The sequence below is a fragment of the Malus sylvestris genome, chromosome 3 (genome assembly GCF_916048215.2).
Source record: "Malus sylvestris chromosome 3, drMalSylv7.2, whole genome shotgun sequence".
Taxonomy (NCBI): Eukaryota; Viridiplantae; Streptophyta; class Magnoliopsida; order Rosales; family Rosaceae; genus Malus; species Malus sylvestris.
Genome location: NC_062262.1, coordinates 32,898,293 through 32,916,128, shown reverse-complemented (window position 1 = coordinate 32,916,128; position 17,836 = coordinate 32,898,293). Strand labels below are relative to the sequence as shown.

The following is a 17,836-nucleotide window of genomic DNA, read 5'->3' as shown; positions in this document are numbered from 1 at the left end:
GCCGCCTGCTGAGTAACCGCCTCGCCGCGAGCATCACTCCTAACCCATCACTTATGTATTGAGGAACGAGCCCTTAGTTTATAAAAGGGACTCCCTCACCATCATTAAAAAGCATCGCCGCCTGCTCTAGCCCATCATTTATGTATTGAGGAGCGAGCCCTTATTCTATAAAAGGGACTCCCTCACCTTCAACCGCCACAAGCCGAGCCAACCAAGGCAACATAAGCCACAAGCCGAGCAGCCTCGCAACATGTACTACATCTAGTTGAGCCTTATTTCACATTGAGCGTCGCCTCATATCGAGTATTCAGCTCTAGACGACATCTAGTTACTTCGGTCCACACATGGACTGAATTTCAAGTCTCCAGCCAAAAGACTCTCTTGATAAAAGACTTGGGGGACTAGTGTTTGTACCATACTTAGGGTCTCCGTATTTAGATCTCGTATAAATACTCGGGGGACTTAAATGTAATTATGTAATAAAGGAATGGGCAAATATGTAATAAGCGAGGAGCCCTTATTCTATAAAAGGACTTCTCACCCTCACAATTAGGGGAGGCCAATTCCTAGGCCATGGAAGGGCTCTCTCACCCTCAGAAGCTATCTCCATCTCTCTCCCTCACCTCTCAGATAAATATAATATCAGTGTGGACGTAGCCCAAACATTGGGTCGAACCACGATACATCTTGTATTATTTACATTTCTTGCAGATTCACGGTCGGATTTACGTTGTTCCAAGACCTCCGGTTTTGTGCATCGACATAATTAATAAATGAGGTGACTAAATGTATTAAGGGACGAAAATTAGATATTGATCTTACACAAGGTTATACTCTAAAATTATCTTTTCCAAGGATTAAAATGAAGTTTTCTAATAAATACTAGCATATGCCCCACACTTTGTGTGTGAAAATAATTTGAATTGTAAAATGGGAAGGAGAAAGGAGAAAAAAAGGAATGTGGATTCGAGATAGAAGTTTTCTTTTTTGTATTTTATTTTTCAAAATTAGAGGATGTAGGGTTTAAAAAAACTGCAAAATTTAATTTGTGTGAATTTACTTTACTGCCCATGATTTTGTTTTGTGGTAGGAGACAAAATTATCGTTTTACTCTCTTTTGATTGACAAAGAGGGTTTTATTAATGTAGTTTAGACATCTATAAAATATGTATGTATGTATGTATGTATGTATGTTTGTATGGTTAGGCAATTTAAACCATACATGTATAATGACGGTTACTTTTTTATACTGGAATTATTTCCCATTTAGCTAGCGGTTGATGATAAAGATAAAATACTCTCTTAATTCCTGTTAAAAAGGCCACGTAATAAACACCAAGTAATTTTAACTAGCTTGACACACAAGAAACCCTAGCCCATTGTTACCTATATAAATACATGCCGCTAGCTAATGATCACCCTATTCAGTATCATTACTTGCTCATCGCCTCCGCTTTTCTCATTCTTCTCAAATCCTTGCTATTAGAAAGTTATTATGGCTGGTTACTACCAAGTTCCAGTAGGGTACAGGTTCATGCCTCGAGACGACGAACTACTTCTTGGCTACCTTCGTCCCAAACTTGACGGACAGGACTATCCCAAGGGCATTGTTCATGACTGTGATCTCTACGGTCTTGAAGAACCATCGGACATATGGAGACGTCTTAACCGTGCATCACATGATGGTCAAGAATGTACAGATGATAAAGATATCTACGTCTTCACCACACTCAACTCGAAGGCTCCTAATGGCTCGCGTGTTTGCCGAACAGTTGGCACCACCGGCGGCACTTGGAAAGGCGAAGACGCCGGGAAGAAAATCTACGCTTCTGGGATTAAACATGCTATTGGCTTAAAGAAAAGATATACGTACAGGAACAAAGGATCCTCACAGAATGACCATTGGATTATGCATGAGTTCCATCTTGATCCATCTTTACTACGAAACAAACATCATCAAGTAAGCACACTTTTCTTTCTTTTAAATTGTTTTTAAGTTTTCTGTCTAATTATTCGGAAAATCACTATATAAAATTGGCCTCTAGAAAAATGTTAAAAGACAGATCACAAGCTTATAAAATATATTCACGCTTATGCATATATTAATATTGGCTGGCAAGGAAGTATATTGGCATGGGAACAATCTTATAAGGACTTAATTATTTGCGATTTCCTTTTTCGTTTTCTTAATTTTCTAGTTGACATTGAAACTTTGCAGTATTGCTCTCTTTTCTACAGTCGTTAGAGTAAGCAATAAATTACACATATATATATATATATATATATATATATGTATGTATGTATATGCATGTTGAACATTTTTATTTATTTTAGTAAGGATAATCGGAATTTATATTAACAAAAGAAAACGCGATTCTCGAATGCAGGAGAAGAATACTGTTCTTTGTATTCTTAGAAGAAAGGATGACATATCAAAGAAAAGGAAGCTGGAGGAACGAGATAACTATGAAGAAAACGCAGCTAATCACTTTCAGCCCCAGGCGCTTAATGCTTTAACTGTTGAAGATTACAATAATGCAACAAGCTATATGGAGCAAAACGCATTTGATCACTTTCAACCTCAGGCACTTACTGCTACAATGATTGGAGATTACAGTACTGACCCTAGGTATACAGAAGAGAACGCAGCTAATCACTTTCAACCTCAAGGGCTTTATGCTGCAACTACTGGAGATTACAGTAATGCCCATTGGTATACAGAAGAGAACGCAGCTAATCACTTTCAACCTCAGGAGCATTATGCTGCAACTACCGGAGATTACAGTAATGCACATTGGTATACAGAACAGAACGCAGCTGATCACTTTGAACCTCATGATGAGGCGCATAATGCTACAAATGAAGATTTAACTACTGCCCTTAGGCGTATGGAGGAGATCCTTATGAACGGTTTTTGAGGATGACAAGTTATATGAGTCGGTATGTCCTGAGAGACTCCAAATTATAGAAGAAGAAGAAGAAGAAGAAATTGAAGCAGCTGTTGGTATTGCTTCCACAAAAACAGGATTAATGTAAAATGCTTGTTAGTGTTCACTGGTATTGCCAACCAGAGTAAATCAATGGCTAACCACGAATTGCAAAGTGATCATGTTTTGTCCTTTATAACTTTCATACTGTTAATATTTTCGGCTTATATATTTACCTTCTTCCTTGAATTGTATCACGCACCTTGACACCTTGAAATTGGGTTGCTTTGTGTAAGATTATTTCATAAATCAATATACATAGGGAAGTCTTTTTTAAGAAACCGATGAATTCAAGAATGCTCGCTCGTGTAAATCAAATGAGCACAATGCCTCGTTTTATTTACTTGTGTTGTAAGGAAGCTTTCTTTGCATTTGTGGTTTTAAGGGGATCGAGCCCTGTTTGCCAATCGCCTACTATCATACTAACAAGTTACTTCAGGGCGAATTATCAGGAGAGGAAAATTAAATGTGTTGATCACACATTATGACCTTGCCTTAAATCAGTCAGGGAGCTTATAACAATAAGCTTGGTTGAATTTGTTTCAAACAGGAGATATTTAACAAGCAGTACGTACTTTTTAATTTCTTGGAAATTTTATTGGTTGTAATAAAACCTTCGCTTTCAGCGTTGAATTAGATTTCCTGAAATAGTTGGCATGCAACTGTACTCTCATCTTCTAGGCTGAAGTAGCTATGTTAAACCTCTTCCCAATTTGCATGCTTGGAAAGAACTTTAATCAATGAAACTCCGCCTTCTAACCTATATATACATGTTAACCCGCCGCAAGTCCGCCTTCTTTAAAAAAATTTGTGAAATGTCAAGTGCTTCAGATAAGGCAACACATATCCCTGGATCGGAGCCCACCCTACCCTCGGGTGGAAGCAATGGAAGTTCTCTGGTAGGAGAGAACAAGCGCTTGCACATGATTTCAATTCAATTTTTCTAGAAAAGATCGGTCACTCTACATCCCTTTCCCTTTGAGATTTTTTTAGTAGTAATACATTGGTTTTAGATAAACGAATGTTGCTAACTTGCCATATATAAGTGCTAACTAGTTAGTAACTTAATGTAACTTTAACTACTACTTAGCTAATCGCTTTCAACTTTGGGCGCTTAATTCATGCTATAACTAGGAAGATTACAATACATAGAGAAAAACACATCTGATAACTTCCAACCTCAGGCTTTTAATTCTACAAATGGAGATTTCACTAATGCCCTTAGGCATATAGAGAACCTCCTTGTGAGCAATTTCGAGGATGACAAGTTATATGGGTTGGTATGCCCTAAGAGACTCCAAATTTTAGGAGATCGATGAAAATTTCGTAGGATCAAGTTTTTAATAGTATTTAATTTAATGGACGTTATCGGATATAATATTTTCGTCGGGTAAAGGCAATCAATGCACTTTACCCTAGCGACTTCTTTCATCGGGCAAAATCATTTTTGTCCGACAAACGACTACTTCTCGTCGAATAAGACTTCGAGTGATGGGTTTTTGCAGGACCAACTTTTCCCAACCAACTTTTGTCATCTAAAGTCTTAGGCGACAAAACAAAATTTGACCCAACGAAATTTTTCGTCCGCCCAGATGATTTATTTTTTTTGTAGTGCATGTTCTGCCAAAATAAGTATTTTACCTTCTCATGAAATTTGGCCTGTGAGCATTCCGACAGACATGAAATGTAAAATATTAATTTTCCAACATCCTGCCTCTCCATTTATGATGATTTAGTGTAAATATATCACAATATAAATAAACAACAAAAAATTGGTAGAATGGACTTCATACAAAAGCCAGGGTTCAATTCACCAGGTACGTTCATAAACTGTGCAATACAATTGAAAAAATGGCATCAGAAAAAGCAGATTCCTTCAAATCCCTAGTATTGCACTTGGCAAAATAAAGCAAGGTTTTAAAAGACAGTAAGCACTAATCGGACGGTGAGCTGATATCTAACACCTAGACAGATTTAAGTAAATTTACTATATAACATATAAATTAATTGAATTTACAATATTGTATATATATAAATGAATTGAATTAACTATTATTATTATTTCTCTAATTCACATCATAAAGCCATAACAAACTAATAGAAACCAAGTTAGAAACATAAAGCTAGCATGAATTTTATAAAAACCCTGCCCAAAACGACGTAATTTTGAATTTAGGTTGTTCTTTAAAAAAATTAAAAAAAAATCATACGTTGAGGTTGCCTAGGCCCTTGAGGCGAACAACCTAGGCGTTCGGGCTAGTCTATAGGCTATAGCCCACTCCCGCCGGGCAGAGGCATTTTCTTCATAGTTCCTCCCCAAAAACTGTCTAGGCGAGTCTTAAAAATAATTTTTTAAAACACGGGCTACGATCTAACAAACAGGTAGTCACGGTCTTTTCTTACCTTTAACCTTCACCCTAATCATTATTACTTCCTTATAATTCTTCCCAACATACATAACACAAAGAAATGCTTACCTCCAAATTATAAGCTGAAAGAGACAGGCACTTGACGTTGTCGATATTTTCAAGAGTTTTGATTGAAAGATTATTGAAGAAAAATACCTGAGGAAAAAGCTACGGAGAACGGAGGGAAATGAGAACCACAGGAGCGTCGGAAGCGGCGACGTTTTTATCACCTCTGTAACTTTGAAGTGAGAACCTTCCAGGCTTCGATCATTTTTGAGAACTTGATTCATTTTTTTGTACAATTTAGTTGTTTGTTTTTATATATATTTTTAAAGTTTTTGCTTTGGTTGGGCCTTAGGATGACTTGGGTAAGGCCAACTAATTTGAATCTAATGGTAACTAAAAAAATATTACTAGAACATTTGTAAATTAAGAAGATGAAAAAGGAAAACTAGCATATTCCTAATCTACATTAAAATATGTAAGGAAAAGTTTAAGAGTTGAACAAGCATGAGTAAGGCAGTTTATAACCCAAACATCAAAAGTAAGAGAAATTGGTCGAAATGATCATTTTTAAATTCAGATTTTTGACATGTGATCTAATATCTTAGTAGATAAGGTGTTGTTTTTGAATTCGTCTCTCTGGCAACTTGCGAGTTGGGATTGCCATCACCTTCAACTCCTCCCAAACCTACCAATCTCAACCACCTCTTCACTGCCATCAAGATTATTGAACACCACCATCGTCTACGAAGACCAGGGCCCTTAAGTGTCCATGTCGGAATTGGTGATGGCTACTGTCGAGTGAATCGAGTCATGAGTGAATGGAACAGGAGTGTCTAAGTGAGGGAAAAAAATTAAATCCAACGGTGTAGTGGAAGTGAGATTAATCATTAAATCCAATCTAATTATCCAATGCTAGAGGTACATTTCTCCTATTTTTGGACCCGCCCTGCCCCGTCAATTCCTGTACCAGTCTTGTCCCACCCCGTCATGTTTCTTCTTCAAAATATTTAGACCCACCCTGTACCCGCCTCAAACTGCTTGAACCCACTCGACCTGCGGGTCCATGACTCATTTGCCTACCCCTTAGATTTTGATGATGTAAAATGGTTGTTCTCTTTGACTTTTTGTTATTTTTTTTATGCTTTTTGTTATTAGTTTACCCAATTAATTAAAATAAATCCTTATTGTAACTTAAATTTTTAAGTACTATGGTGTAGTGATATTCCTCTTCACTTGTAAGTGAAAGGTTTTTGGTTCGATTTTCACTAAAGGTGAAGTCGAACCACATTATTGTTAGCCTATTGTGAGGCTAAGCCCACCCTGTTTCCGATAGAGTAGATAATATCATTTGTTAAGAAAAAACATTAAAATTAGAAAGAAAAAGAGAAATAAAACATCAAAATATAATTAATAAATGAGGTGACTAAATGTATTAAGGGACGAAAATTAGATATTGATTACACAAGGTTATACTCTAAAATTATCTTTTTCAAGGATTAAAATGAAGTTTTCTAATAAATACTAGCATATGCCCCACACTTTGTGTGTGAAAATAATTTTAATTTTAATTGTAAAATGGGAAGGACAAAGGAGAAAAAAAGGAATGTGGATTAGAGAGAGAAGTTTTCTTTTTTGTATTTTATTTTTCAAAATTAGAGGATGTTAGGATCACCCGTGGGTGAGGGTTTAAAAAAACTGCAAAATTTAATTTGTGTGAATTTACTATTTGCCCATGATTTTGTTTTGTGGTAGGAGACAAAATTATCGTTTTACTCTCTTTTGATCAATGACTAAAATATCGATAATATCGGCGAAATATCGCCGATATTATCGTTTTTCAAAGAGACCGATATATTCCCACGTATCCCCCTAATTGTCATCAAAATATCGCGATATTATCGATAATATCGATAATATTGCGATATATTCAATATTATTGAAACAATCGTCATGGCTCCGTCGTCGAAAGGGCAGCCGAGGCTGCGTCGTCGCAGCTGCCTAGATCTCTCTTTGCAATCCAGGCTTAGACCCAAGATATGCGCCTCCGTCGTCGAAAATGAAAAATTCATTTTCTCCGGATCCCAAAACCCGCTCGGGTTTGAATCAAACCATTTGATGGATCCCCTTGCCTGATGGTGGTCGTCAGGAGGTGAGAAAGGGAGGAGGAACGGTCCACAGGTGGTGATGGCGCTCACCGGAATGTGCGCCACTGTGGTGCTCGGCAGGTGTGGGTGTGGTGGTTTGTGCTCCGGGAAGGAGAGTTGCAGAGAGATAGCCATGGTTGCTTTGCTAGAGGTTTCTGGAAAAGAGAGAGAGAGGGAGAAAGATTTCTGGGATTTTTAGTTTCACGGGGTGATAGGAAATAATAGAGAGAGAGAAAGAGAGAGACTTATGGGATACGAAAAAGAAGAAAATAAAGTAGAGGAAGAAGAAGTGAGAGAGGAGGAACGAGATACGAAAAAGAAAATGTCAGATATAGGATTGGGAGTCTCAATTTGGGACCTTGGGTTATGTGAGGGAGGTGAGGTGGAAGGGTCACCATGTGGTTTAAAGAAAATGTTAAACACTAATTTCATTCAAAATATATTATATTTATTATATATTTTTTTTAAATTAAATTGTTTTATTTGGGAAATCCATCTTTGAGACCTTGAAAGTCTATTTGAAGATCAAATCATGCTATATACTTGAAACTCTAACGTCACATATACTATATTTTTGTAAAAAAAAGAAACATATTTTTCATGTCTTTCTTATATTGTACTAATTCATTATATATAAATGATTATGGTGTGTTTAAACTTATTTCATTAATTACTACATATTTTCTACACTCACAATGTTTGCCAGCTCGCTATATAATCAACTTAAATCAGTTAAATCCATCATGCAATGCATTTCCTTCTAATTTTTTGTGATAAACTAATATATAATTGACAAAATAAACATCCTGCAAAGATTCAATAAAAAATTTCCAAGTTTTTCTTACAATTTCCATGGTTTTTCTTCAATTTTTATCAATATCGATAATATCCCGATATTTCCATCGAAATTTCCGTGTTTTTGGACTACCGATATTTCCAATATCATCGATATTTCATGCCTTGCTTTTGATTGACAAAAGGGTTTTATTAAGGTAGTTTAGATATCTATAAAATATGTATGTATGTTTGTATGGTTGGGCAATTTAAACCATACATGTATAATGACGGTTACTTTTTTATACTGGAATTATTTCCCATTTAGCTAGCGGTTGATGATAAAGATAAAATACTCTCTTAATTCCAGTTAAAAAGGCCACGTAATAAACACCAAGTAATTTTAACTAGCTTGACACACAAGAAACCCTAGCCCATTGTTACCTATATAAATACATGCCGCTAGCTAATGATCACCCTATTCAGTATCATTACTTGCTCATCGCCTCCGCTTTTCTCATTCTTCTCAAATCCTTGCTATTAGAAAGTTATTATGGCTGGTTACTACCAAGTTCCAGTAGGGTACAGGTTCATGCCTCGAGACGACGAACTACTTCTTGGCTACCTTCGTCCCAAACTTGACGGACAGGACTATCCCAAAGGCATTGTTCATGACTCTGATCTCTACGGTCTTGAAGAACCATCGGACATATGGAGACGTCTTAACTGCGCATCACATGATGGTCAAGATTGTACAGATGATAAAGATATCTACGTCTTCACCACACTCAACTCGAAGGCTCCTAATGGCTCGCGTGTTTGCCGAACAGTTGGCACCACCGGCGGCACTTGGAAAGGCGAAGATGCCGGCAAGGAAATCTACGCTTCTGGGATTAAACAAGCTATTGGCTTCAGAAAAAGATTTACGTACAGGAACAAAGGATCCCCGCAGAATGACCATTGGATTATGCTTGAGTTCCATCTTGATCCATCTTTACTACGAAACAAACATCATCAAGTAAGTACACTTTTCTTTCTTTTAAATTGTTTTTAGGTTTTCTGCCTAAACTTGGCCTCTAGAAAAAAGTTAAGAAGAACGAATCAAAAGCTTATAAAATATATTCACGCTTATACATATATTAATATTGGCAGGCAAGGAAGTATATTGGCATGGGAACAATCTTATAAGGACTTAATTATTTGCGATTTCCTTTTTCTTTTGTCTTAATTTTCTAGTTGACATTGAAACTTTGCTCAATAATAAAAAGTATTGCTCTCTTTTCTACAGTCGTTAGAGTAAGCAATACATTATATATATATATATATATATATATATACATATGTATGTATGTATGTATATGCATGTAGAACCTTTTTATTTATTTTAGTAAGGATCAGAATTTATATTAACAAAAGCAAACGCGATTCTCAAATACAGGAGAAGAATATTGTTCTTTGTATTCTTAGAAGAAAGGATGACATATCAAAGAAAATGAAGCTGGAGGAAAGAGATAACTATGAAGAAAATGCAGCTAATCACTTTCAACCTCAGGTGCTTAATGATATAAATGTTGGAGATTACAATAATGCCCCTAGCTATATGGAGCAAATCGCATTTGATCACTTGCAACCTCAGGCACTTACTGCTACAACAACTGGAGATTACATTAATGACCCTAGGTATACAGAAGAGAACGCAGCTAATCACTTTCAACCTCAGGAGCATTATGCTGCAACCACCGGAGATTACAGTAATGCAGATTGGTATACAGAACAGAATGCAGCTGATCACTTTGAACCTCATGATGAGGCGCATAATGCTACAAATGAAGATTTAACTACTGCCCTTAGGCGTATGGAGGAGATCCTTATGAGCGGTTTTTGAGGATGACAAGTTATATGAGTCGGTATGTCCTGAGAGACTCCAAATTATAGAAGAAGAAGAAGAAATTGCAGCAGCTGTTGGTGTTGCTTCCACAAAAACAGGATTAATGTAAAATGCTTGTTAGTGTTCACTGGTATTGCCAACCAGAGTAAATCAATGGCTAACCACGAATTGTAAAGTGATCATGTTTTCTCCTTTATAACTTTCATACTGTTATTAATATTTTCGGCTTATATATTTACCTTCTTCCTTGAATTGTATCACGCACCTTGACACCTTGAAATTGGGTTGCTTTGTGTAAGATTATTTCATAAATCAATGTACATAGGGAAGTCTTTTTTAAGAAACCGACGAATTCAAGAATGCTCGCTCGTGTAAATCAAATGAGCACAATGCCTCGTTTTATTTACTTGTGTTGTAAGGAAGCTTTCTTTGCATTTGTGGTTTTAAGGGGATCGAACCTTGTTTGCCAATCGCCTACTATCATACTAACAAGTTACTTCAGGGCGAATTATCAGGAGAGGAAAATTTAATGTGTTGATCACACATTATGACCTTGCCTTAAATCAGTCAGGGAGCTTATAACAATAAGCTTGGTTGAATTTGTTTCAAACAGGAGATATTTAACAAGCAGTACGTACTTTTTAATTTCTTGGAAATTTTATTGGTTGTAATAAAACCTTCGCTTTCAGCGTTGAATTGGATTTCCTGAAATAGTTGGCATGCAACTGTACTCTCATCTTCTAGGTTCAAGTAGCTATGTTAAACCTCTTCCCAATTTGCATGCTTGGAAAGAACTTTAATCAATGAAACTCCGCCTTCTAACCTATATATACATGTTAACCCGCCGCAAGTCCGCCTTCTTTAAAAAAATTTGTGAAATGTCAAGTGCTTCAGATAAGGCAACACACATCCCTGGATCGGAGCCCACCCTGCCCTTGGGTGGAAGCAATGGAAGCTCTCCGGTAGGAGAGAACAAGCGCTTGCACATGATTTCAATTCAAATTTTCTAGAAAAGATCGGTCACTCTATATTCCTTTCCCTTTGAGATATGGTTTTAGATAAATGAATGTTGCTAACTTGTCATATATAAGTGCTAACTAGCTAGTAACTTAATGTAATTTTAACTACTACTCAGCTAATCATTTTCAACTTTGGGCGCTTAATTCATGCTATAACTAGGAAGATTACAATACATGGAGAAAAACACATCTGATAACTTCCAACCTCAGGCGTTTAATGCTACAGATGGAGATTTCACTAATGCCCTTAGGCATATAGAAAAGTTCCTTGTAAGCCATTTCGAGGATGACAAGTTATATAGGTTGGTATGCCCAGAGAGACTCCAAATTCTAGGAGACTGATGAAAATTTCGTCGGATCAAGTTTTTAATAGTATTTAATTTAGTGGGGCAAAACGACGTCATCGGGTATAATATTTTTGTTAGGGAAAGGCAGTCATTGCACTTTACCTCGACGACTTCTTTCATCGGGCAAACTCATTTTTGCCTGACAAACGACTACTTCTCGTCGGATAAGACTTCCGGTGATGGGTTTTTGCAGGACCAACTTTTCCCAACGAACTTTTGTCGTCTACAGTCTTAGGCAACAAAACCAAATTTGACCCAACGAAATTTTCTAGTTGACATTGAAACTTTGCTCACTAATAAAAAGTATTGCTCTCTTTTCTACAGTCGTTAGAGTAAGCAATACATTACATATATATATATATGTATGTATGTATGTATATGCATGTAGAACTTTTTTATTTATTTTAGTAAGGATCCGAATTTATATTAACAAAAGCAAACGCGATTCTCGAATGCAGGAGAAGAATATTGTTCTTTGTATTCTTAGGAGAAAGGATGACATATCAAAGAAAAGGAAGCTGGAGGAACGAGATAACAATGAAGAAAACGCAGCTAATTACTTTCAACCTCAGACGCTTAATGCTTTAACTGTTGAAGATTACAATAATGCCCCTAGCTATATGGAGCAAAACGCATTTGATCACTTTCAACCTCATGGCATTTGATCACTTTCAACCTCAGGCACTTACTGCTACAACGATTGGAGATTACAGTACTAACCCTAGGTATACAGAACAGAACGTAGCTAATCACCTTCAACCTCAGGGGCTTTATGCTGCAACTACTGGAGATTACAGTAATGCCCATTGGAATACAGAACAGAACGCAGCTGATTTCTTTCAACCTCGTGATAAGGCGCATAATGCTACGAATGAAGATTTAACTATTATCCTTAGGCGCATGGAGGAGATCCTTATCGGCCGTTTTTGAGGATGACAAGTTATATGAGTCGGTATGTCCTGAGAGACTCCAAATTATAGAACAAGAAGAACAAATTGCCGCAGCTGTTGGTATTGCTTACACAAAAAGAGGATTAATGTAAAATGCTTGTTAGTCGTCACTGGTTTTGCCAACCAGAGCAAATCAATGGCTAACCACGAATTGTAAAGTGATCATGTTTTCTCCTTTATAACTTTCATACTGTTGATATTTTCCGTTTATATATTTACCTACTTCCTTGAATTGTATCATGCACCTTGACACCTTGAAATTGGGTTGCTTTGTGTAAGATTATTTCATAAATCAATATCCATAGGGAAGTCATTTTAAGAAACCGACGAATTCAAGAATCCTCGCTCGTGTAAATCAAATGAGCACAATGCCTCGTTTTAATTACTCGTGATGTAAGGAAGCTTTTTTTGCATTTGTGGTCTTAAGGGGACTGAGCCTTCTTTGCCAATCGCCTGATTGGCTATCATACTAACAAGTTACTTCAGGACGAATTATCAGGAGAAGGAAAATTTAATGTGTTGATCACACGTTATGACCTTGCCTTAAATCAGTCGGGGAGCTTATAACAATAAGCTTGGTTGTATTTGTTTCAAATAGAAGATAATGAACAAGCAGAAGATTTTATTCGCGGAAATTTTGTTGGTTGTATACATAAAACCTTTGCTTGTAGCGTTGAATTGGATTTCCTGAAATAGTTTGCTTAAATCCTCAAAGGAGCTGATTCCATGAAAACATTGGCATGCAACTGTACTCTCATCTTGTAGGCTCAAGTAGCAAGGTTAAACCTCTTCCCAATTTGCATGCTTGGAAAGAACTTTAATCAATGAAACTCCGCCTTCTAACCTATATACATGTTAACCCGCCGCAAGTCCGCCTTCTTTAAAACAAATGGGTAAAAGGTCAAGTACTTCAGATAAGGCAACACACATCCCTGGATCGGAGCCCACCCTACCCTCGGGTGGAAGCAATGGAAGTTCTCTGGTAGGAGAGAACAAGCGCTTGCACATGATTTCAATTCAATTTTTTCTAGAAAAGATCGGTCACTCTACATTCCTTTCCCTTTGAGATTTTTTTAGTAGTAATAGATTATGGTTTTAGATAAACGAATGTTGCTAACTTGCCATATATAAGTGCTAACTAGTTAGTAACTTAATATAACTTTAACTACTCAGCTAATCGCTTTCAACTTCAGGCGCTTAATTCATGCTATAACTAGGAAGATTACAATACATAGAGAAAAACACATCTGATAACTTCCAACCTCAGGCTTTTAATTCTTCAAATGGAGATTTGACTAATGCCCTTCGTGGACGTTATCGGATATAATATTTTCGTCGGGTAAAGGCAATCAATGCACTTTATCCTAGCGACTTCTTTCATCGGGCAAAATCATTTTTGCCCAACAAATGACTACTTCTCGTCGAATAAGAGTACGAGTGATGGGTTTTTGCAGGACCAACTTTTCCCGACCAACTTTTGTCATCTAAAGTCTTAGGCAACAACACAAAATTTGACCCAACGAAATTTTTTGTCCGCCTAGATGATTTTTTATTTTTTTTTTTGTAGTGCATGTTCTGCCAAAATAGGTATTTTACCTTCTCGTGAAATTTGGCCTGTGAGCATTCCGACGGACATGAAATGTAAAATATTAATTTTCCAACATCCTGCCTCTCCATTTATGATGTTTTAGTGTAGATATATCACAATATAAATAAACAACAAAAAATTGGTAGAATGGACTTCATACAAAAGCCTGGGTTCAATTCACCAGGTACGTTCATAAACTGTGTAATACAATTGAAAAAATGGAACTTTAACGAAAAGCACCCGGTACTGTTCACTTTAACGAAAAACCATATTTTTATACTAAAAAGTCAATCCTGGTACTATTCACTTTACCCTTTATTTTGTCTTTATCATTAAAACTCTAAGTTTTCAAGCCCTTTTCATTAATTTTCCTTTGAAAAAATGGCATCAGAAAAAGCAGATTCCTTCGAATCCCTAGTATTGCACTTGGCAAAATAAAGCAAGGTTTTAAAAGACACTAAGCACTAATCGGACAGTGAGCTGATATCTAACGCCTAGACAGATTTAAGTAAATTTACTATATAACATATAAATGAATTGAATTTACAATATTGTATATAAATAAATGAATTGAATTAACTATTATTATTATTTCTCTAATTCACATCATAAAGTCATAACAAACTAATAGAAACCAAGTTAGAAACATAAAGCTAGCATGAATTTTATAAAAACTCTGCCCAAAACAACGTCATTTTGAATTTAGGTTGTTCTTTAAAAAAAATAAAAAAAAATATGTTGAGGTTGCCTAGGCCCTTGAGGTGAACAACCTAGGCGTTCAGGCTAGTCTATAGGCTATAGCCCACTCCCGCCGGGCAGAGGCATTTTCTTCATAGTTCCTCCCCAAAAACTGTCTAGGCGAGTCTTAAAAATAATTTTTTAAAACACGGGCTACGATCTAACAAACAGGTAGTCACAGTCTTTTCTTACCTTTAACCTCAACCATAATCATTATTACTTCCTTATAATTCTTCCCAACATACATAACACAAAGAAATGCTTACCTCCAAATTATAAACTGAAAGAGACAGGCACTTGACGTTGTCGATATTTTCAAGAATTTTGATTGAAAGATTATTGAAGAAAAATACCTGAGGAAAAAGCTACGGAGAGCGGAGGGAAATGAGAACCACAGGAGCGTCGGAAGCGGCGACGTTTTTATCACCTCTGTAACTGTGAAGTGGGAACCTTCCAGGCTTCGATCATTTTTGAGAACTTGATTCATATTTTTGTACAATTTAGTTTTTAGTTTTTATATATATTTTTAAAGTTTTTGCTTTGGTTGGGCCTTAGGATGACTTGGGTAAGGCCAACTAATTTGAATCTAATGGTAAGTAAAAAAATATTACTAGAACATTGATAAATTAAGACGATGAAGAAGGAAAACTAGCATATTCCTAATCTACATTAAGAAATAAAAGGAAAAGTTTAAGAGTTGAACAAGCATGAGTAAGGCAGTTGTTAACCCAAACATCAAAAGTAAGTGAAATTGGTCGAAATGATCATTTTTAAATTCAAAATTTTAACATGTGATCTAATATCTTAGTAGATCATGTGTTGTTTTTTAATTCGTCTCTTTGGCAACTTGTGAGTTGGGACTGCCATCACCTTCAACTCCTCCGAAACCTTCCAATATCGACCACCTCTTCACCACCATCAAGATTGTTGAACACCACCATCGTCTATGAAGACCAGGGCCATCTAGTGTCCAAGCCGGAATTGGTGATGGTTGTTGTCGAGTGACTCGAGTCATGAGTGAATGGGACAGGAGTGTCTAAGTGAGGGAAAAAAATTAAATCCAACGGTGTAGTGGAAGTGAGATTAATCATTAAATCCAATCCAATCATCCAATGCTAGAGGTACATTTCTCCTATTTTTGGACTCGCCCTGCCCCGTCAATTCATGTACCAGTCCTATCCCACCTCGTCATGTTTCTTCTTCAAAATATTTAGACCCACCTTGTACCCTCCTCAAACTGCTTGAACCCACCCGACCTGCGGGTCCATGACTCATTTGCCTACCCCTTAGATTTTGATGATGTAATATGGTTGTTCTCTTTGACTTTTTGTTATTTTTTGGGATGCTTTTTGTTATTAGTTTACCCAATTAATTAAAATAAATCCTAATTGTAACTTAAATTTTTAAGTACTACGATGTAGTGATATTCCTCTTCACTTGTAAGTGAAAGGTTTTAGGTTTGATTTTCACTAAAGGCAAAGTCGAACCACATTATTGTTAGCCTATTGTGAAGCTAAGCCCACCATGTTCCTGATAGAGTAGATAATATCATTTGTTAAGAAAAAACATTAAATTAGAAAGAAAAAGAGAAATAAAACATCAAAATATAATTAATAAATGAGGTGACTAAATGTATTAAGGGACGAAAATTAGATATTGATCTTACACAAGGTTATACTCTAAAATTATCTTTTCCAAGGATTAAAATGAAGTTTTCTAATAAATACTATCATATGCCCCACACTTTGTGTGTGAAAATAATTTTAATTTTAATTGTAAAATGGGAAGGACAAAGGTGAAAAAAAGGAATGTGGATTAGAGAGAGAAGTTTTCTTTTTTGTATTTTATTTTTCAAAATTAGAGGACGTTAGGATCACCCGTGGGTGAGGGTTTAAAAAACTGCAAAATTTAATTTGTGTGAATTTACTTTACTGCCCATGATTTTGTTTTGTGGTAGGAAACAAAATTATCGTTTTACTCTCTTTTGATTGACAAAGAAGGTTTTATTAATGTAGTTTAGATATCTATAAAATATGTATGTATTTATGTATGTTTGTATGGTTGGGCAATTTAAACCATACATGTATAATGACGGTTACTGTTTTATACTGGAATTATTTCCCATTTAGCTAGCGGTTGATGATAAAGATAAAATACTCTCTTAATTCCTGTTAAAAAGGCCACGTAATAAATACCAAGTAATTTTAACTAGCTTGACACACAAGAAACCCTAGCCCATTGTTACCTATATAAATACATGCCGCTAGCTAATGATCACCCTATTCAGTATCATTACTTGCTCATCGCCTCCGCTTTTCTCATTCTTCTCAAATCCTTGCTATTAGAAAGTTATTATGGCTGGTTACTACCAAGTTCCAGTAGGGTACAGGTTCATGCCTCGAGACGACGAACTACTTCTTGGCTACCTTCGTCCCAAACTTGACGGACAGGACTATCCAAAGGCATTGTTCTGTTGTGCCTTGGCCCGTTTATCAGTGCGGAAATGAGATTCAGATTGTACCTCACCAAAAACACACTCAGTTGAACAGAATAAATTACAAGAAATAAAGACACCGAGAAATTTACGAGGTTCAACAAACACCTGCTTACGTCCCCGGAGAGATGTTGCTCTTCACTATGAAAATAACAGTACAAGTACAAACAACAACAACAACAAAGCATTTTCCCACTAAGTGGGGTCGGCTATATGAATCCTAGAACGCCATTGCGCTCGGTTTTGTGTCATGTCCTCCGTTAGATCCAAGTACTCTAAGTCTTTTCTTAGAGTCTCTTCCAAAGTTTTCCTAGGTCTTCCTCTACCCCTTCGGCCCTGAACCTCTGTCCCGTAGTCACATCTTCGAACCGGAGCATCAGTCAGCCTTCTTTGCACATGTCCAAATCACCGGAGCCGATTTTCTCTCATCTTTCCTACAATTTCGACTACTCCTACTTTACCTCGGATATCCTCATTCCCAATCTTATCCTTT

General features: G+C 36.4%; 2 protein-coding genes across 2 annotated transcripts; both read left to right on the top strand.

The window, feature by feature from the left end:
* Window positions 1–1,495: 1,495 nt before the first annotated feature.
* LOC126617194 (NAC domain-containing protein 83-like) lies at window positions 1,496–2,918 on the top strand. Its single transcript, XM_050285227.1, has 2 exons — window positions 1,496–1,960; window positions 2,388–2,918. The coding sequence occupies exons 1-2, from the start codon at window positions 1,496–1,498 to the stop codon at window positions 2,916–2,918; spliced, it is 996 nt and encodes a 331-aa protein (XP_050141184.1).
* A 5,954-nt stretch (window positions 2,919–8,872) lies between these two features.
* Window positions 8,873–10,204, top strand: LOC126617193 (NAC domain-containing protein 41-like). The gene is made up of 2 exons (XM_050285226.1): window positions 8,873–9,337; window positions 9,758–10,204. Exons 1-2 carry the CDS (start codon window positions 8,873–8,875, stop codon window positions 10,202–10,204), a joined length of 912 nt encoding a protein of 303 aa, XP_050141183.1.
* Window positions 10,205–17,836: the final 7,632 nt, after the last annotated feature.

What these genes read in the sequence shown, in the direction of transcription:
- LOC126617194 (XM_050285227.1), top strand. Translation starts at nt 1,496, where the DNA reads ATGGCTGGTTACTACCAAGTTCCAGTAGGGTACAGGTTCATGCCTCGA. An exon ending in TACGAAACAAACATCATCAA is followed by an intron (nt 1,961 to 2,387) that starts GTAAGCACACTT and finishes TCTCGAATGCAG; the next exon opens with GAGAAGAATACTGTTCTTTG.
- LOC126617193 (XM_050285226.1), top strand. Translation starts at nt 8,873, where the DNA reads ATGGCTGGTTACTACCAAGTTCCAGTAGGGTACAGGTTCATGCCTCGA. An exon ending in TACGAAACAAACATCATCAA is followed by an intron (nt 9,338 to 9,757) that starts GTAAGTACACTT and finishes TCTCAAATACAG; the next exon opens with GAGAAGAATATTGTTCTTTG.